General features: G+C 37.2%; 2 protein-coding genes across 3 annotated transcripts in view; one reads left to right on the top strand and one right to left on the bottom strand.

The window, feature by feature from the left end:
• The window catches only part of LOC131550949 (corticotropin-releasing factor receptor 2), a 105,345-nt gene that overhangs the window by 71,414 nt on the left and 12,199 nt on the right, over positions 1-21,732 (bottom strand). The window lies entirely within an intron of this gene.
• LOC131550960 (uncharacterized) lies at positions 16,957-18,709 on the top strand. The gene is made up of 6 exons (XM_058793508.1): positions 16,957-17,162; positions 17,263-17,520; positions 17,622-17,780; positions 17,942-18,172; positions 18,265-18,405; positions 18,566-18,709. The coding sequence occupies exons 1-6, from the start codon at positions 17,043-17,045 to the stop codon at positions 18,704-18,706; spliced, it is 1,050 nt and encodes a 349-aa protein (XP_058649491.1). The 5' UTR covers positions 16,957-17,042; the 3' UTR covers positions 18,707-18,709.

The following is a 21,732-nucleotide window of genomic DNA, read 5'->3' as shown; positions in this document are numbered from 1 at the left end:
CTCAGGTTGGCTCCAGTATATTGCATAAATGCAAAAAAGACTAATAGGCCATATGGCTAACAATAAATATTCAACAATAACAATAAATATATATAACAATAAATAACGTGTGTCCACCAAAGCGTTTTAAAGGTCAGGTGCTCTTCTGAAAACGACCAGCTGGTGGTGCTTGAGAACACTTTGGTGGCACAGCGTTTTTCCAGCTGAGATGCTTCGGTTGCTATGATATCCCCGGTGGCAATGTATTACTAGTATCTCATTTTGAAGAATATTACTGAATATAAAAATGCAGTAACCAGTAATATTAACTTTTCTATTGTTATTCAGTTGTTGTACAAGTAGGATGATTGGTCGGTGTAGTGTTTGTCCTGCCCGTCCTCCATTGATGGGACGGCTGGCTAAAAAGTGACAGTGACAAGTGACAATTATGTTTATTCAACCAGGAAAATGTGACAGCATTAAGTGTAACTGGGACATGAATTTGCATTTTATTTATACAAAATAAATAAACAAATCTGTGAGGACTTTTCCTCCTGGTTTCAGAACACCCTGTCACTGCCCTGGAGATACGCCCAGAGCCACATGGGTTAAACTCATGCGAGTCGACATGTTTGGATAAAATATTGTAATGAAAGTGCTTGCAACAGATCCAGTTTACCCAAAGCTAAACTGGAGCTAAACAGTTTATCGACTCTCAGCTACAAAAAAAAAACAAAAACAACAAAACAAAAAAACAAAGCAAACGAACTTGTAAAATATTATAATGGCAGTGCATCAAAATTCAGTGTCATGAGTTTGCCAAAAAGAACAGAGAATGTTTTACGCAGGTGTAAATTTCTTTTGTACCAACTAACATTTTGAAAATACGAACATTTTCATGAATTCGAAAGTTTACGTCAGAACGGCTTTACGAATGATTTACACAAAAATTTGTTCTGCTTGTGTTTCATGAATGAGGCCCATTGACTCTATGGGCCCTATCATACACCGCGTTAGTAATATGCGCCAACAGGCGAGTCCACAACGCACGTACACTCTTTTTACTACACACAAAGGGACGCGCAGCAGCACACAAACATGCCAAATATGAAATATTAAAGGATTACAATGTAAAAGATTATTATTGTGTAGGCTACATAAATATAAAAATGCCTACACGTCATAATGGATAGTCACTGCATGTATCAGAATAAGACTACCTATTTGCTCGCGCACGAGCAGCTCCGTTTGGAGACCTGAGGTCACCAACAGAGGTCACCCAAAAATTATTAATTGAACAGAAAGAACAGTCATGGTGAAATACATAACATTAACACTTTTAACTGTTACACATGGAGAGCTCTGAAAAGTATTCATTTTGTGTTCCCTGCAGAAAAAAAAACATCACCCACATCTGGGATGGCCTGAGAATGAGTAAATTAACAGTAAATTTTCATTTTTGGGTTAACTCTCCCTTTAAATGATCCGATCTTGCTACATGCTCTGAGCAGTACCCTTTATAGCAGGAAGGTTATTTTTCGCGTCCAGAAAATAGCATTGCTTAGAATTGAAGGATAGATTGAAGGATCACTATATTCTTTATGGTAAAGTTTTGGTAACCACGACTGCCAATCTTATCATATTTTGTAACAGAAGGTTTTTTACAATTTATTGCTACACACATGTCAAATGTGTAGAATGTTGTAGTCTGCTTATGAGTGTTGTTTATGGCAGATTTTTGCTTGAAGTGTTGAAGCGTGCATTACAATCTGTTGCAAGCACTTTCATTACAATATTTTATCCAAACATGTCGACTCACATGAGTTTAACCCATGTGGCTCTGGGTGTATCTCCAGGGCAGTGACAGGGTGTTCTGAAACCAGGAGGAAAAGTCCTCACAGATTTGTTTATTTATTTTGTATAAATAAAATGCAAATTCATGTCCCAGTTACACTTAATGCTGTCACATTTTCCTGGTTGAATAAACATAATTACACTGTCCAAAACAAACAAAGAAATTACAATTCTATTTTGCATTTTTATATTAACAATAATTAATGTGATTCATTAATAATCTATAATAATTATTTATTTTTTTATTTTTTTATTTTTTTACATTTATTCCAAAATAATAACCCAATGCAGTAACAATTTAAACAATATATTTTATTTATGAACTGATGCTCAGCTGTTCTTTGTAATTGTCAACTTCTTTTCGGATCATCAGTCAGCAAAACTCAGTAAACTCTAGACAGAGATGTACCTTTAATTTCATCAAGCTGATTGCTCACTAAAAAACCCACAAATCATGTTTTCAGGCCATTTCAAGTTTTATTTTCACTTGACAAAGAGGTGATATCTAAGGGATATTGGGATTTATGTTGCATGTTTTGATTCTTATCACCTGCCATATCTGTTTGGATTATCTTCACTTGTATTTCAAATAAACCGCTGCACATAGATCCTTGCCTTCCTCATCACTGCTGTGCGTTACAGAGGCATTGCCTCCTCTCACCTGATTTTCCCTCATTCATTCTTAATTAAACCTCACCAGAACCACCGCATGCTTTAGGGGGTCTGTTAAAGCTCAATGGGCTCAGGGGAGGCAAGAGAGACAACGCTGTAACTCTACCCACTGGTTTTCACTGTTGGACCGTGCTACTTTAGAAAAATGAGTAATTTATACACTTTTTAATGACATATTTTGTAATGTTTCAATTGTTTCTCTACTATTTTTTCATAAAGTTTTTTGAGGAGGCACTGCCTCCCTTGATTGCATCCTCAGAGGAAACGCCCCTGCCCCAGGATTAAAATACAAATACACAAACACAGATAACATGAATATGTTTTTCCTCTAATGTGAATATCAAAATGGCTGCAGGTTCTTTATATGCAAACTCTAGTAAGCAGGCAGGAAAGACAAAGATTTCTAACAATCAATGGGTATCCTCTTTAGCAACGAGGGGAATGCTAAAAGGAGCTGAGCACTCAGGAACATGACAAAAGAAACTGAATTAGCAATGTCAGATTTAAGAGTTTATTTTTTAGTAATGGAAGGGCTGCCGAGTACCGAGGCTGCTCAGTTTCTTAATGGCACACCAGGGGTTGTATTCTGCGGGGAAATCAAGGACCTGGTGCCACAGTGAAGAACACAGGCATAGATGAACCTTTTGGAATAACGAATATGTCATTAGCCAGCACAAATGGGGAGGACATCTTTAAAAGATGCATAAACCTCTTTAGCAACATCTTCCGCTGCCATTAATATTTATTAAGCAAACTGGAAAGTGGCGGTTCATAAACGCTTACCTGATTCTCAGGGTTAAGCACAATCTATTCATTACTTTGAGTGCTGTCAGTATCCAGTAAATAGTGGATCAACACAGAAAGCTTGCAATAACACCACACACACACACACACACACACACCCACACAGGGACAATTTAAACATATAGCTGCTTGTGATGGACATATACTGATTAAATGTTTTGTGATGCTGCACTTCCATAAATTCATTAGAAATGCACTTACAATTTAAAAGCTGGCCTTCTTTCAACAAAAATGACAAATAGTCATTTCGGCATCGGAAATGACAAGACAAATAACACTAGAGCTTTCTATATTAAAATCCATCCACTTTGTGTGCTGAAGGTGGAAGTTTCAACTCTATTAAACCTAAAGCCATGTTATGGGAATGTTAATGATACATACAGCGGTCAAAAGAAAGGTAGACAAGTAGTTCACAATTGAAAATTACATCATTTATTCACCCTCATCTCCTTCATGTTTATGTTATTTTTTTTCTGTGGAAAACAATACTGTTCTGTCATTAAGAAATAACTACACAGGTACAATACTCAAATAGTATCATGCTAACTATTATTTCCAAATAAGAAACTCTGGTTAAGGATATAGTAAGTAATAGTTTCATAATTAGTGTGAAACTAATCAATGACTAATGGTGGACAAATTAACATTTTAACCACTACTTTAGTATTATGCACTTACATAATAAGTAATAGCAGACTTATGACTTGGTTAAGCTGTGAGTACATTTTAGCAGTCCCCTTAAACGACTATTTACTGTTTACTTTTTAAATGCAGTTTTCAGGACCTTACTCCTCTGGCTAATTTTCACTCAAACAGCCCATTCTGAAAAACCTCATGGAATACATTTATTCTTGCATAGGTGTCAGTAAAAGTTAATCTAACATCAGCCAGTGCAAGATAAACAAAAAAATCAAGTGAATTTGATTTCTTATTTGTTATCTGCAGCACACCTGCAAAAAACAAGTAATCATGTTCTGGTACACTGAAACAATTCTATGTAAATAGCAGAAGTTGTGTTAAGTCATTCATTTTGGAGATAATAGGTTCTTTGTGCGAAACAAATTACCAGAATATTTTGCAATGGGTTGCATTGTAAAAAAGACCCTAAAATATAAAATAAACTGAAATTTAAAATATATAAAATAAACTTACAATAATAATAATAACAATAATAATATCAACATAATAAAATACATAAGATACAAGTCGCAATGTAAAGGGCCAATACTTACTACAGGACACGATAAAGAAATAATTCAACCAAAAATGAAAATTAAAGACAAGGCGTCCCACTTCGGTGTGTGCATCAAATTAAATTGACAAAAGTGATTTTATATGCACAATGAGCATATTAAATGCAAATAAAGTGTCTACTTTAATGTTTCAATTATCATTTGTGAAATAAAATGTCGAAATATTGCAGAAATAATGTTCCATCGTCATTCAGCATAACATATACAGGCATTTATGTAAAAATGAAATAACCTTATTCTGACCTATACTTATTCAAATATATAAAAGAAAGAGTGATACAACAAAATTTTGTTGTATTTTAATAATTATGAACAATAATAATAATAATATAAGAAGAAGAAGAAGAAGAAGAATTAATAATAATTAGTGCTATCAAACGATTAATCGTGATAAGATTTTGTTTACCTAGTATATGTATGTGTACTGTGTATATTTACTATGTATATATAAATACACATACATGCATGTATATATTTAAGAAAAATATGTTACGTTTATATATTAAATATATTTATATATATAATACAAATTATATGAATATAAATATATACATGTAAATATTTTCAAAACATATGCTGTATATATATATATTGTATGCGATTAATCGGGATTAATCGTTTGACAGCACTAATAATAATTAAGAAATAATTAACTTCTTGCTGACAAACAGATAACTCCAGTGGTTTGAAGGATAGTGGCAAAGATTGGTAAAGATTTAAAATGACAATTAATTAGCTTTTTTGGGACTGAACTGTGATCCGTATGAATGCAGTTACCCTCATACAGGTCTCATAGCAGAAGTCACATTAACTAATATTAATATCAAAGTGTTGAAATATTTTACTTCATTTTAGTATTTATTAAGTGGCTTTGGTGTCCATGTTCTTTCAGCAGGATGGTTTCGAAGACTAATAATTGAGAAGATACTTAAAGGTTGGCTGATTGCTGGGCTGGAAATGAACCTTAATGGAAGGGAAAATCTAACCAAGAGAGGAGAAAGGCTGTATAAATATAGCCGTCGTTATCAGCTCAATCTATTTTTACATTTTCTTCTCACCACCAGCTCTATCACGGGACTGTAGTAATTCTGTCAAAGCCCGAGAGCTTAAGCCACCTCAAACTGTGCCTGATCCACATTCAAACCTGTAAAAATGGATGAGAGGTGTAGATTTTGTATAAACAAAAATTTTACTAGTGGGCTAGTGGCACAAGCTTCTGTCACATGTGAGCATGCTGTAGAGATGCAAGTGTAAGTCCCACTGAAAATGCACCTTATTTATTGCAGAGTTAGTCATTTAACAGATTTAGATTCACAGATTAGTGCAATGATTTAAATGCAGTTATTGACAGTTCAGTTACTGACGCGTCAAAGTCAAGATAAACATGCCATTATATGCTGTAGCACTCATTAGGTAATGGAGCAAAGTCAAACAGAAATCAATTATGCCCTAATGTGTATGTGGGCATCCCTTGTCATGCTGAAACAGCTTGAGCTGTCTACACTAGATTTGTCAAGTCAAATCAAGTCACCTTAATTTCTATAGCGCTTCATGCAATACAGATTGTGTCAGCTTCACCGTGATAAACTGGAAAATAGCAGAATCAATTATGGAAACTCAACTATGGAAACAACTGAAATTCTGCTGTTAAGAAGATGTAAACGACAGCAGTGTCATATTTAGCTCAAGTCAGTGTTGGTTCAGTTCAGATAGGACTGCACAATAAGTTGTTACATTCATGATCACAATTTCTGCTTCTCTCGATTTATTAAGCATAATCATATGCGATGCGGTATTTGCCTGCTGGTTATTTATCCTGAAAAGGCTTTATTATAATTGCATTAGTAACTAGGGTTGGGTACCGTTCACATTTTAACCGGTACAGTACCGGTATCAGTACCTGAAATTCGTTACCGGTACCCAACGGTACCTTTTTTCAGTACTTTACTCTCTGTGTAATAACAAAAACATGTATTTCAGTGAAAAAATAAGTTCAAAACTCTCAATTTCAACATTTTGAACAATAGGGCCCAACAATTTATTTTTTCTGATAATCAAATGAAGGCATGAAACATTTATTTATTTGTAATCAAATGAAAATGAAACCCTTTTATTTTTTGGCAAACAAACAGAGGTTTACTGTTAAAATTAATATATGGTAGAAAAAATTGTGTGACTATTCCTTTAAAAACAGTTTTAATAATAGTATATGTTTTTCTACAATTAAGTGGTTAATGTGGTTGTAATAATTATTTTTATTATTTAATTGTTTTATTTAAATTTGACAGTAAATTTAATATATAATACATACATTATACTGTACAAAATTAATACAAGAGTAATATATAGAGTGGGGGAACTATGGCGTCACTTTGTATGCGGATCAGCTGTTAGCATGAAACTGGTTCCCTCGATAAAAAGCCAATGGGATTTTTCCATAGGCTTTTGGATTATTGCAAAAAATAAGCTCTGTGTTCAAACATAGTTCTTGAAACTTACACGTTTTGTCCATCAAGATAATCTTCACAAAATAATATAACTTTGACAAATTTTGAAGCCGAAATAAAAGCGCCAGAACTAAAAAGCTAAACTTAGGCTATAAACAAACTACAGCACCACGGCCGCTCGCCTTCAGCGTCACCACCAGCGCGCTCCCGACAACTGTTACAAACTTATTTTTAACATGTTCAGTGAAGGATTTACTCTGTACATGAATGTTAATCCACGCTACATGAACCTTTTCATATAAACTGGAATAAATACAAAACTAGAGACAAACTAAAACTGAAATGAGACATTAGTAATAAATAGTTTAGTGAATAAACGAAATAATCTTAAAATAAAGGACATTTGAAAGCACGTATTTCTGTACGTTTCGAAATTAGGTGCATTAAAAGTCAATAAATCCTTGATTAATATGAATATTTGAATTAAAAATGTGTCTCCACATACTATTCAATAAAATTCTAGTGCATTTAATCTATTAAATAACAGCAGAGTGAACGAGTTTTTGGATATGGTAAGATTAAACTTATTTTAGTGAACAAAATACCACATTTCAGCTATCGTTTTGTTAGGGTAGGTACACAAAATGTTATTTTATTCATGCTCCTAGGAAAAGCTTCTTGTGGCCGTAAACATTTCATTTTAACTTGGCTTTAAGCACTATGCATCATTAAAGTTTCACTTTCACCACGTAAAGCCGGTAAATGTGGTGTTTACATGGATTAATCGTAATATGACCTTATGGTCTGAACCCAGAGTCTCCGCATCAGTAGGAAAGCAATAAATCGAGCTTCTTCCCTCCGAAGACTTGTGTCGCATTTCGGGGCAAAGCAAAAAAAACAACATTGTCGAAAAACAATATAAAATGCAGGAAACTATTCATTGGTTATTCTACAATTAATTGAATTAAAAATTATACTGCAACTGGAAAATACTATTAATTGATAAACTGTTCAGTGTGATGCCTGTAGTCCCATTTAGCATCTTGTTAGCAACCGTCTTTTTTAAGAAACATAACAGTTTAAAAAAATCACGAGTGGGGTGTAACTGGTGTGTTTTATGTCATAGAATAAAACGTGAAAGTATCTTGAGCCCTTGTGAACCACAGACCTTATTTAAGGGATTTTACCAAAATCCCATTCAAAAAACCCATTGACTCTGGGACGATGGAACCGGAAGTGCTAACTCGCTTCTGGGGTTTTCACCTACAAAGTGACATCATAGTTCCACCACTCTATTTCTGTTACATGTTAAACCGCACTTTTATTTTGACAGGTTGCTGTGAAGTTTCTGTGTGTATACAGTGTGATGTGATGCGATGCTAGTTTTCTCAAATGAAACGGTAAAATTCTCATGAAGTGACTCTTACAGCCTGTAAGTTCATGTGTTCATATCATCATGTAGTGAGAAGCAGAGGCCGAAAATCACCGCGAGTTTACGTGTGCTTCAGTATTTGTGTAGTAAACAAAACCGCGTCTCCGCCATTCATACACACCCGAGGCTAGCGGAACATGCAGGATTCATATTTGCATATCAGTCTTTTTGTGTTTTAATATTCACATTCATATCGCGATTCGAATTAAGTGACAGACCTTCTTTTATTCATCCAAAAACTGATGGCATTCCGCGCTATAGAGTAAATTCCGTTTTTATGAATGGACTCGGCCATCCCGTCTGCTTTTTCACTGAAACCATATGACCCTAAAAATAAAGCAATAATCCCCAAGAAGTTTACAGTGAATTTATAACAGCTAAGGGACGTTCCTAAAACCCACTTAGCTGTAATAAATTCACTGTAAACCACAGTTTCATGGGGCTTATTGCTTTTATAAAACGGTTAGTAAGGTTTCACAAAATAAAACAGAGCAAATAAGTGTAATGATATTATTAAAAACCGTATTCTTCCAACAAACAATGTAGTTCCTCAGAAACCGTTGTGGTTGGAACCTATGGTTGGAACAAAGTGGTTGCCAAGCAACACACTAAGTAAACAAAGGTGTAGGTTTGTAGTGTAATTTACAACGGCTTCGAACGTGGCTCAACCAATCAGAATCAAGGACCAGAACTATCTGTTTTATAAATGTAAGCACACTTCAGAACATTTTGGTTTGCCATCATCATCTCTCTCTCTCTCGTATGTGCCCAAATGCGTTCTCAGGTACCGAAATTTGGTACCGAATGATATAATGTGAATAGTACTCGATAGTACCGACACAATTCGGTCGGTGCCCTTAAAAGTACCGATTTCAGTACCCAACCCTATTAGTAACACGCCTCCTCAAGCTTTCATGGCTGCGGTTGCCAGATGTCAAGAGTTGAAATCCTGCAGTCTGAGCTTTTTCTTTTAAATTGATACATTTTCTGCTTAGTGGTTTACTTAATCATCTCAATCTGGCAATCATGCGCATGCGCTCTCTCTCTACAGTCTACATCACGGAAAAAGTCAAACGTGTCAGTTGAAGTTTAGCAATCTCTAATGTGACTTTCTGCACAAATAACACAGCCAATCTGTTCTCTTTCATAATGTTGTTTGCATTGTTTGCTGTGACTAAATTTGCAAACAAATCATGACGTTGACATTGACGTTCTCGATCTTATATGAAATTGCAGTAATTTTGCTAAAATGTTTTTAAAAAAGTAAAATGACAATAATCATGATTATATTTTCTGAGGAAAATAATAGTGATCAACCATTTAACCATGAACACACAGCCCTAAGTAACAGCGTGAAGTTCATCAATTCTTATAAGTTCAGTTCAGTTCTACACAAGGCAGCAATGTTGTTCAGTATTCAGCAAGTGTCAATACAACGTTGATTCAGTTCAGTTCAATAACAACACTGATGTAGCAAGATGCAATAAAAAACAAATTCTATTTAAGACAATAGTGCCATTATCCAGCTTAATTCAGTTTGAGATGTGTTCTCATCTGGTGGTGTTAGTGCAGTCCTATTGATACATTTCTGAAAGCATTCATGTTAAAACAAACATTCCATATCTATTTGTCCTGTTGTCGGAAATGGCAAAGCACAAAACTCTCACGTCCAGTGTAGACAGGATTTTAAACCCAACCTTGTCTCATAGGAAATATGTGCCTCTAAGTATGTTTCTGCAACACCTTTATTACGTACCTTACTGCGTGTTTCGAGGCAGTTTCAAAGTGAAACATCCAGAGAGTGGCACTAAAATGAGGGGTTCCATATGTGACCATATAGTTTTAAAGATAAATTAAAGCCACCTCTCGTCCAAACTCGAGTCTAGACGTAAAATACCCTAAGGCCTTACAGTACAAACAGATCGACTAGACCTAAAAGATGTCATCACCCTCTGAGAAAACAGACAACCCTCCAGAAGCACAAGGTCAGGTCGAGCTCCCGTGAGCGTAGTCTAACAACAAAGGGTCAAGAATTACATGAACAGGAAGCAATGTGAAATGAAAAGGCATTCAACAAAGCCTATGACTCTTGGAAGCACACAGCAAAGGAGGTTAGAGTGAAACTGAAGGCTTTCTGCTCAGCTGAGGACCTTGATAAAATCCAACTGAACATTAAATCTAAACAAGCTATAGTACACCAAAATTATGAGCCCATTCGACACAATCATACTGTTACTGTGCGTTCACACCAGACGCGACTTGCGCGAATAAATCGCGCTATTCGCGCGTAGTTGGACGCTTGAACATTTTGAGTTTACTCGCTTCATTCGCGCGTGAAATTCGCTTCATTCGCGCGTGAAATTCGCTTCACAACAGACGCGAATTCGCGTCATGGGAGGGGCTTCTGCCAGGCGGCTCCAGTCTCGTTGAAAAATGGCAGACATGGATTTTATTGAGAGGGTAGCTGCGCTTTATGTGTTATGGAAGGCTGAAAAACGGCGTAGACTCGTTCGGCGCCGTGTCTGGGTCCATCAGATCCTTTTTATTCCTGTTTCTGTAATGATACGAAGATGTATCATACAGCTCCGGGAGCCCACAAACAGCTACGATCACTTTGTCCTCCATTGTTGTTTCGGATTCCCGCCGCTCGCTATGTCATAATCACGTCACTACTAGAGCAAGCTCCTGATTGGTTAACGCGGCGCGAATTTTCGCCAAAGTTCAGATTTTTCAACTCGCGCGATTCGCGCGAATCACGCGTTAAGCGCGTCAAACGCCCAAAACGCTCAATTCGCGCCGCCTCATTCGCGCGAATCGCGTAATTCGCGCCGCCTCATTCGCGCGAACCGCGCCGCAAGATGTCTATTCGCGTCTTTGCATTGACTTAACATGTAAATCACTCGCGCTTAACGCTTCATTCGCGTCTGGTGTGAACGCACCTTTACTCCATAGCAAAGACTACGGATGAAAAGAAAGATTTCATTCATGAAAACCACCTGTGTTTTGGGTGCTTAAGAAAGAGCCACATTATCAAAGACTGTAAAAGGCGACACACCTGCAGTACATGTGGTCGACGTCATCCAACCTGCTTGCACATAGAAAGAAACAGGAACCCTGTTGAATCGGCAAGCAAAGATCTCATAGCCACAAGAGACCATGCAAGCAAGGAAATCCACAAGGTTATGGCCCATGCATTGACACAGCATGTTTCCGCCACCTCTAGCATTGTTCCAGTTCTTGTCATCAACAATGAAGCCCAAAAAATAAATCTTCAAAGTCCAACTCTTGGATGATGATGCCATGGCAGAGGCAAATGTTGACCATAAAGATGAGCCTGAAACACCTGTTGAAGTGGAAAGTGGTTCTTCATTCATATCAGATGAAGTTGAAGAGGAAAATAAGAATGGTCCACTTCCCCCAAACCCTACCATGGGAAGGAGAGGCAAGAAACTTCTTGATATTCCAGATGTCACTCCTAGCCAAGCCAGAAAATCGGTGGTAACTCCGTGGTAGAGTTCCTAATTGTAAGTTTGTGGATGAAGAAGTAGTGTTTCCACTACATTTGTTCTGCCGTGGTGGGCCACCACACCAAAAATCATCCCTGCCACGGCTGCAGCTTTTCAGTGAAGTCACTCAATTCATTCACAGTCTGGTAATTTATAGTCAAGGAGATGTTAGTCACACACTGGAAATTATTAAAAGGTGAGTGTAATATAGAGCAAAGTTAAGTGTAATCATAGTAGTGGTGTACGTTATCCCTGCTAAAAAAAAACAAAAACAAGAGAAACCCAATAGAAACCATCACAGAAATTCTAATGGTTTCCATTAAAATACCATTATAAACCATTAGCTTTTTCCAGTAAAACCATTACAAAATTCCTTTTTGTAGTGTGTTTTTGGGCATTTTTCCAATAGGATTTAACATCCCACCAATAGAATCCATCACATACCAGTAGACACCATTATAGTTTCCATTAAAACCAATACAATTCCCATTATAACCATTAAAACCATTACATTTTCTGTTGTGTTTTGGGCAGGGTTCCATTGTTTTTTTCAGCAGGGATGTGTTTAACCCTCCAACATTACAGTAGGGGTGAAATCCATCGCAGTTGATCCGTGATCTGTATGGACCAGACCCCAAGGTTTGGTTTGCATGTGATTTACAGACTAATTGCAAAAATGAACCATCATAGAGTGAACGTTTATCAATTGTATCTGTTTTGTCTCACCAATTTACACATTCGAGTGATTTTAAGCCATTCCAGTGCAAGACGAGGCGGATATAACTTATTTCGGTGTTTGTGTGGTGATTTCTGTGGCCACAGCTGCCGGACACGGCACACGCGCACAACACAGAGTTGATTCCTCATTCACATTTCCTTGGGTTTGAACAGACACATACACAGAGAATTATGTGAAAATAGACGTCTCGACAATCATTCTCCTAAACGCAGGCAATTATGTCTTAAGTGAACGAAAATAATTTAGAAAGAAATCGCATGTGTATCATTATATTGGATCCGTGCATTCTGTCTTAAAAGGACAGCTGCCTATAAATACATGCCGCAGTATGTGTTAATCAAATGTTAATAATCAAATGTCAATAATTTTAATCGAAAAAACTGATTTAATCTAAATTCGTTTCATACAGTGAACACATGCAGTGTTATTTAGGTCTACTCTGTGTTTGTCTTGTCTGGTTTTATTGCAGTATTTTACACAGATAAAACATCTCAGCTAGAAATTGTATCATCTTACAATAGCTTAACTATGAGCTAATCTGCCTCTTCTGAAGTGAGTTAGCAAGTCGGGCTAATATTCCTAACGTTGAAGAGATCACATAGGCTACTAAACTGATCAGATAACAGGTATTACAGCCAGTCTATTATTATTTAGCCACCAATTAATGGTAACCTATTTCCAGCTTGAAATCAGGTAACGTTATGCCCTTTTAAACTTTAGAGGGCATAAAAAGCGCTAATTGATCATTTATCATCAGTTAGGTAACTTGCTACCCTAACAGGGCTATTTAAATAAATCTCAGTAAAATTATTAGATACTAATGGTGTTAAGGTAAGGTATGCCTTAAAATATTTCTGACTGCATTTTCAGATGAGTTTGTTCAAATATTTCTTGAAGAGGAAGACACTGGATCTAGAGGAAGATGACAGTCAGGTATTTAATATAGCTAGGCTGGGATGTTTAAAGGGGAAATCAGATGAAATTTTCCACTTTTTTTAAGATTAAGTTTATTTTTATTTTTTGCACTTAGTTTCTGGTTTCTGATGTGTCTGCCAGCTCAGAAAAGCTGAAAAGAAAACACACTGTCATCCAGTGAGCTGTTTCAATTTGCAGCCGGTTTCTATGTAGATAGCTAGCTATTTGAATAAGACCACCACCAAGCCATGTACAGAATCTCTTCACCTGTCTTGTCTAAATGGAAGAGAAGGGTGGGGTGAGCAGAGCTCATTATCATTTAAAGAGACATAGTCCGAAACAAATGGCTGTGAACACAACTGTTTTTGACAAGGTAAAGGTTGTTTTACACAACCATAGAGGAATTTTAACCAAAGGGTGTTACAGACATTTCATGAAGACAATAATTATACCAACCTGTGGAAAATGGGCATCCGATGTCACCTTTAAGGTGAGCTATGCCTCAAAGTGTTTTTTTATGAAAAATTAATTTTCGTGGCTAGATAGGCCTACTATAGCATTTCACATGTTGCAAATATAGGCTGTGTGATTAAATATGTATATTATGATATAAATAACTAACATTACTGGCTTTCAAATTAGATAGGTAATAAAAAAAGACAGGATGGTGTAGTGGAGGCAGGAAAACACAGTGAAGCAGAGAGGGAAGAAAGAGAAAAAAGTGAAGGACATATGTGGCCCTGGACCACAAAACCAGTCTTAAGTCGCTGGGGTATATTTGTAGCAATAGCCAAAAATACACTGTATGGGTCAAAATTATAAATTTTTATTTTATGCCAAAAATCATTAAGTCAAGTCAAGTCACCTTTATTTATATAGCGCTTTTACAATACAGATTGTTTCTGTTTCTGTTTGTTTCTGTTTCTGTTTATTTCACTTTTAAAGCACACATTAATACAACCTGTTTGTTGCCCAAGGTGCTGTACAAACAAAGTAAAACAAATAAAACCAAGAAAATATACAGAAAATAAATTCAAAATAAACACTAAAAATTCAATGACAACCCCTCATTACCCAGTAGAATCAAAAGCCTGAGATAATAAATGAGTTTTTAACCGAGTTTTAAATGTAAATATAGTTGGAGCTGCTCTAACATACAGGGGTAATAAATTCCACAGTCTAGGTGCAATTACTGAAAAGGCCCGATCACCCCTAAGTTTTAATCTAGACCTAGGAATATTTAGAAGCAGCTGATCAGAGGACCTAAGGGATCTAGTAGGCGTGTGTCGTTTCAGAAGGTCTGCAAGGTAAGGAGGTGCCAAACCATTTAATGATTTAAAAACAAACAATAAAAGCTTAAATTCTATTTGGAAACGTACTGGCAGCCAATGAAGGGAAAATAGAACTGGTGTAATATGGTCTCGTTTTCGAGTACCGGTCAGCATCCTGGCTGCTGCATTTTGGACTGCCTGCAAACGCAACAACGCTTTCTGGGTAACTCCTATATAAAGGGAATTACAATATTCAAGCCTTGAAAAAATAAAAGCATGGATGACTTTCTCAAGGTCTTTAAAAGAGAGAAATATCTTTACCTTAGCCAAAAGTCTCAAGTGGAAAAAGCACTTAACAGTATCAAATTGGAGGATAGAGTGTCAGTAATGTATAATGATAAGATTAAACACTCAATTTTCAGTTTTCAGTTAAAGGCATTTCATTATTGAATTCAGAGATGTCATTGTCTAGCTCAGTTTAGTTTAAATAGTATCTGTGCAATCAAATCGGTGATAATCGCTAGAAATTAAGTGTCCCCATTAGGATATTAATGATGTTCCATGAAGATATCTTGTAAATGTATTACCGTAAATGTATAAAAACATCATTTTTGATTAGTAATATGCATTGCTAAGAACTTCATTTGGACAACTTTGAAGGCGATTTTCTCAATATGTTGATTTTTTTTACAACAAATAGTTGTATCTCGGCCAAATATTGTCCTATCCTAACATACATCAATGGAAAGCTTATTTATTCAGCTTTCAGATGATGTATAAATCTCAATTTCGAAAAATTGACACTTAAGACTGGTTTTGTGGTCCAGGGTCACATATGGCATGCAAACACAGGCTCTCAGGCTGGGAACCTACATTGGTACAGAAAACAACGTTCAGCCCTTGGCTCTACAACACAGAACATGGTGAGTATTACACCACATCTTGCATTTCAGTGTAATATTTTATTAATACTGACAAATGGCACTTTTGTCTGTCTCTACAGGAATGTTCTGCCGCTTATATCGGCAACAAAAGCAGGCACCAAAATGAGGAATGGCCAAGTGACCATTCATTGAGACAGGCTGTCAGATCTATAGATCTACTTAGACAGGCATATGGAGATAGAGCACCACAAACAAGAGTGTGAAGTCGCATGCCTTGTTAACATAAGGTGAAGTTCCTTCATTTTATAATGTTAAAAAGTTATTTAAAGTGCCCCTATTATGGGTTATGAAAGGTTTATATTTTGGTTTTGGAAGTCCCCAACAACAGGTTGACATGCAAAAAAAACACTTTCATATAATATGAATTTATTTTTACCTTATTTACTCAACGATTCATTTTTCCAAACCCCTCCTTTGCGTGACGCTAATCAACGGTGATTGGTCCGATTGGTAGATTTCATTTTCATTTCATCATGTCTGTAATGCCTGATAAAGCAGCGTTTTTGAGCGCAGTGCTGCCTTGTGAAAAAGCGAGATGGTCCTCACTGCAGAACACAAGATCCAGGGGGTGGAGTTGGATCTAGATCCAACTCCTCCCACCTTACATAGACCTAAACCTACCCGTCTCCACCCCCTGATCCATAAACCCACCCATCCCCATCCCCACCCCTAAACCTACCCATCTCCACCCCCTGGATGTGGATCCAACTCCGCCCCCTGGATCTTTTGTTCTGCAGTGAGGGGCTACTGGAAAAAGCGGTAAAGTGCATTTTCATTCTGACCAATACTAAAATCGACTGATGGTCAAGTTTTCCCAGGTCTGTGCGCGCAACAAATGGGCGGGCAATATGCTAATGTTTCATGTTGACGTCAACATGAAACGCCTTGGGATTTGTTTTAAAAAACGACTAATTTCAATGATTCAGAGTCGACTCTTTCTTTTGAGAGACAATAACTTTATACACGGTGCACTTTCAGATTTAAAACTTTGCAGGATGCTTTCATTCATTTAGAGCTGTGTTATACACTGCATGAAAGGTAGTTTGGTCTAGTCAGTGACCTGCATATTGTTGATGCTTGTCTTGATTTGTCATGTTTTTGTAATAGGGAGGCTGAATGGTGTGGTCCAGCAGCTGCAGAATGACTTCCCCTGTTTGCTTCCATTAGCATGCGCTGCCCATCGCCTCGCCCTGACATGTAGGGATGCTTCATCTGAGGTTACCTATATGGCTACCTTCAGGGAACACTTGCAGCAACTCCATCTCTATTTTCACAACAGCGCCAACAAAACAGCTGTTTTGAAAGCTGCAGCAGAGTCCTTGGGCCTAAAGGACTTAAAAATGAAGGTGAGGTCAAATATAAAATACTTGTAGCTTTTAGTAGCAATCTTGGCCACTTTTGCACTTTCTGTATTATTAATGTATACCATGAATAAAATAATTTCAGCAAGTAAAGGATACATGCTGGCTGTCCCAGCATTTGACAGTCATCACACTACAAAAGAACCTCGGTGCAGTCTTGGCTGCCTTGGCTAATGAGACTGAGGTCAACAAGTGCCCAGTTGCCAAGGGTTTGTATGGCTTCTGCTTCACCTACCGCTTTGTGGCAGCATTGTATCTACAAGCTGATGTACTGCCACATCTTGCTTGCTTGAATAAGATTTTTCAGAAAGAAAATGTCAACTTCTGGGCCATCAAAGAACAGGTAAATATGTTTAACGTGCAAATTGTGGCCTGTTTAATTGGTATTGATTGCATTCAAGAAAAACAAAAGCATAAACATTGTGACTTTCTTTCTTTCTTAAGGCATGCCTTAAGGCAATAAGAGATGCACAGCCCCCTGGTTCATTCTTGGCACAGTTGCATGATGACCTCGATGCCCCAGCTAGTTTAGGTGCCTTAAGTATCATCCATGAGGAGGAGAGGGACAGGAGAGGCAGAGACCAGTTGGAACAGCCTAGTGAGGTACTCTGGTCCCGATTCAGAACACAGGTCAATATGTTTTGGATCATGTGAAGTTGTATAATAAGTCTGGGACAACAGAACAGAATAACAAACCCAAGCCTTAGGTTGTCTACCTGTGGAAATTATTTCAATCTACCACATTAGCTAACTGATTTTTTTAGGTGATGGAGCCTTATCAGGATGGCCTCCTGGACAGCCTGGACAGAAGGTTCCAGAACATAGATCTCTTGGGATCCTTTCAGGTACTGGGACCACAAGCGCCCAAGGTGGATGATGCAGTAAATCTAAGACACCTCAAAACCCTGTCCACAAAATTCCTGCAGCAGCCTGAACATATTGCAATGCAAGAATGGCTGACCTATAAGGAGCATTTCTTGACTGGGGCATTCAAGGTACAATGTGATAGTGACAATTAACAGGAGAATTCTGAAGAAAGATGATTGAGGAACTATGTTCTCCTGCTGTCTGTGTTTCATAATTTCAGAACATGGACCAGCTCACCATTTCATCCCAGTATGATGAATGGAGACAACTATACCCTTCCTTGAGCCAGCTGGCAGCCATTGCCCTCAAAGTGCCTATCTCCAGTGTGAACTGTAAGAGGGATTTTTCAGTAATGAATAGGGTAAGACAATTAATTATATTACCAGACATGAGATTACTTGACTTCTCGAAGTCTATGTGTTAACTACTATAAATGTAATAAAACCGGATAATGTAATAACTTCCTGATAACATATAACGTTTTTACCAATTACCATCCTGTTATTTACATTGTATTGCAGGTAAAGACAGAACTGAGGTACAGGCTTCAGGGAGACCATCTGGCAGCATGCATGCGCATAAGCATCAACAGGCCATCACTATCGGAGTTTCCCTACCAAAAAGCCTTAGAACTGTTCTTTAAAAAACCAAGAAAAATCTAATGTTCCCAGTCAGGCTGCACACTTTGCCACTGAGGCAATTATATTGTGTCTTTTACTGTGTTTAAATCATTGCAAATAAATATATTATGAAGTTTGGTTGTTTTAATTTTTTAATTCCTGGCTTGTTTGTGAGTGTGTGTGATTCTTGGCTGGGTAGGTTTAACCACTGGGGGACAGAGGAAAGGGGGCATGGTCCATGGGAAAATCACCCATCGGCAACACCCCCTCCCTCCCTATGTGGAAATGAGGCCTGCCACCACAACTGGAAAAAATCCTAGAGGAAACACTGAGAAGCAAAGAACACTGAGGCTTCCCAAGTACCCGTAGACTCCATAAAATCTGAGATACCTGTAGGTTCGAAAAGCAAGAAAGGAAGAAAAGCTACACAACATTATGCTGATGCTACAGTTGAGCTTGCCCAAGCCCCTGTTGTAAAACATGATAGAAGAAAGTACTTAGACAAAACAGAAAGCCAACCTTTGGAAGAACCCAAGTCAGTGACTGGAATGACGTTCTAAGCCGGCTAGGCCAGACCCTCGGGATGAAGTGCAGGGCTCTACTCAAGCACAACTCCATACTGCGTGAGCTACTGAGCAAACCTACTGAACATGAAAACCCATACATATGAAGCTGGATATGTGACCCTAACCTTCAAAGGTATCAGTGTTCAAATGTCGCAGCATGTTAAAATTGTTTTGAATTAATAACACAATATTTCTCAAGTGTGAAAATTAGGCTTTATTAAGCAAAACTGTGGACCTGCAAATAATACTTTGTGTGAAAAGGGATAAAAGTTGTCTGAGTTTAACAGCCTCTAGTGTTCATTTCAACTGGAAACTACAGTGATTCGTACGCACGTACATACACTCTTAAAAATAAAGGTGCTTAAAAGGTTCGTCACAGCGATGCCATAGAACAGTGGTTCCCAATCCTGGTCCTGGAGAACCCTCAACACTGCATATTTTAAATGTCTCCCTAAACAAACACACCTGATTGAACTCATCAGTTCATTAGTAAAAACTCCAAGACCTCAAATGTGTGTGTTAGATAAGAGAGACATCAAAAACGCAGATGTTCTGCAGATGTTAAAGGTTCTTCATGGAACCATTTAGACAAAAAAGGTTCTTCTATGGCATTGTGAAGCACCTTAATTTTTAAGAGTGTATAGGTATGTTTTTTGCAGTTTTACAGAAACATACTTAGAGGCACATATTTCTTATGAGACCAGGTAGGTTAAACCAGGTGCTGCTCCAGAAATGTAAATTCACTGACAATCTTCACCAAAGTCGAATCTCTGAAGTCTCATTTGTCCTGACACTCCATGCCAGGTTTAATATCACTGACACTAAAGACTCTTGGCACTTGTGTGTGATGCAGTCTAACACAATATGCCAGTTTGAACACGTGGAGAGAAGATTTGCAGTGAAGCATCACTGTCATATGGAAAAGAACTAAATAGATAGTTTAAAATTTATCTTTTTGTACTCCACAGAATAAAAATAGAAACATACAGGTTTGGAACATGACAGTGAGAATATAAAGGAATAATAAATAACTCAAAAATCCAACTTGAATTTATGTATTGCGGATGATAAGGAGAATGTTATACCTCTAAGGAGGTGCTAATGAAATTAGACTTCCATTAAGGTGATGAGAGCACAGCAGGGGTGTAATTATGTTGAGAAGAAACTAGACACTTAGCCTAGAGAAACAATCAAACCAGAGGGGTCTAGGCATCTGAAAGAGTAAAATATTTCATAGTTTGTATCAGTTGACTGAACTTTGACATAAACGAAAAGGTTTTGAAGCTCTGAATTGACCATTTTACATTATCATTAAATGTGAGGATTTACCAACAACACAAGACAACAGAGGATAAGTCATCATTTTAAAATCTTGGCAGTCTTTCCTCAAATGCAGGCATCACAAAACAAGTCTTGTACTGTCTGGTTGTTCATTCTGAAAGGTTGCTCAAATGCCTTGAAAAGAAAGCTGAAAATTGAAGTTAGCCTTGAAAAGATGGCTTTCAACTTATATAATGAAAAGAAAATTGAAGATGAATATTTAAATAAGTTTGGGCTTCTATATTACATTTATTAAAATCACCAATCGTAAATGAAATAAATACTGATCATAAATTGGATGCGCTCCTGAGCCCATATTCACAAACCATTTGATCTTATTTCTCCTAAATAGCAGTAAAAGTTTTTAGCTAAGAGTTTTCTCTTAAAACCTATTTACAGAGTTGCTAAGCCAAACTTTTACTAAGGAATAGAGAGAAGTCTTAAAGGTGCTGTATGTAGGATTTTGACTCTACTAAAGCATAAAAATACCATAATATGTTTGCAGATATTTAAGAAACATGCTAAGTTAACATACTTGTTTATCTGAAAAACAATGCTACAGTCAGTAATTCTCCTTTGAAAATGTGCATTCTGGCCCAGAATGTCTGTGTTTGTTATGGTTTGTGAAAACCGCCCCCTGCCAGTTCACCCAATTGTATTTCGGCACCCCGGGTTGCCAGTTGGTGGAAAACACAGCGTATTTCATTTAATTCATCGGCATGTGCGCTCGTTCCTTTTGGTGTGGTTAATCTGGCAACCTGCGTGTTTTTAAGCTAAGAGTAAGGGCGGGGCGACCTCATTGCTATGGATGATGTCAGCATGCTAACTAACTATGCACACAGTGATTGGCTGATAGGGGAGGAGTCTCTGTCAGAGATTCATTCATAGAAGTATTGTAGAGCATGATAGCATGTTGCCATATTCAAATAAAGGTTTAAAAATAAAAATGTTAATTGCCAAATTCAAACAAAGAAAAATAAAAAAATGTCCTTTCTGAGGCAGATTGCCGGCTAATGCCATTTTAGGATAGTTTGTGGTTTGGTCTTAGTGACTTAGGAGTCCTCTTAACTACTCCTAACGTTTCACAGATTTAGGAGCTAGTTGTAGTGCAAAAATTTATGAGTGCTAAATTTAGACTGATACGCCAATTATTTTTAATATTTTCTCCTAAATTGGCGAGTT

This window comes from Onychostoma macrolepis, chromosome 02, assembly GCF_012432095.1.
Source record: "Onychostoma macrolepis isolate SWU-2019 chromosome 02, ASM1243209v1, whole genome shotgun sequence".
Classification (NCBI taxonomy): Eukaryota; Metazoa; Chordata; class Actinopteri; order Cypriniformes; family Cyprinidae; genus Onychostoma; species Onychostoma macrolepis.
Note: the sequence above shows the minus strand (reverse complement) of the source record. Positions and strands in the feature narration are given on the sequence as shown.

Coding starts and splice junctions, on each gene's coding strand:
- LOC131550960 (XM_058793508.1), top strand. CDS start 17,043: ATGGCTACCTTCAGGGAACACTTGCAGCAACTCCATCTCTATTTTCAC. Junction 18,173..18,264: donor TCTTGACTGGGGCATTCAAG/GTACAATGTGAT, acceptor TCATAATTTCAG/AACATGGACCAGCTCACCAT. Junction 18,406..18,565: donor ATTTTTCAGTAATGAATAGG/GTAAGACAATTA, acceptor ATTGTATTGCAG/GTAAAGACAGAACTGAGGTA.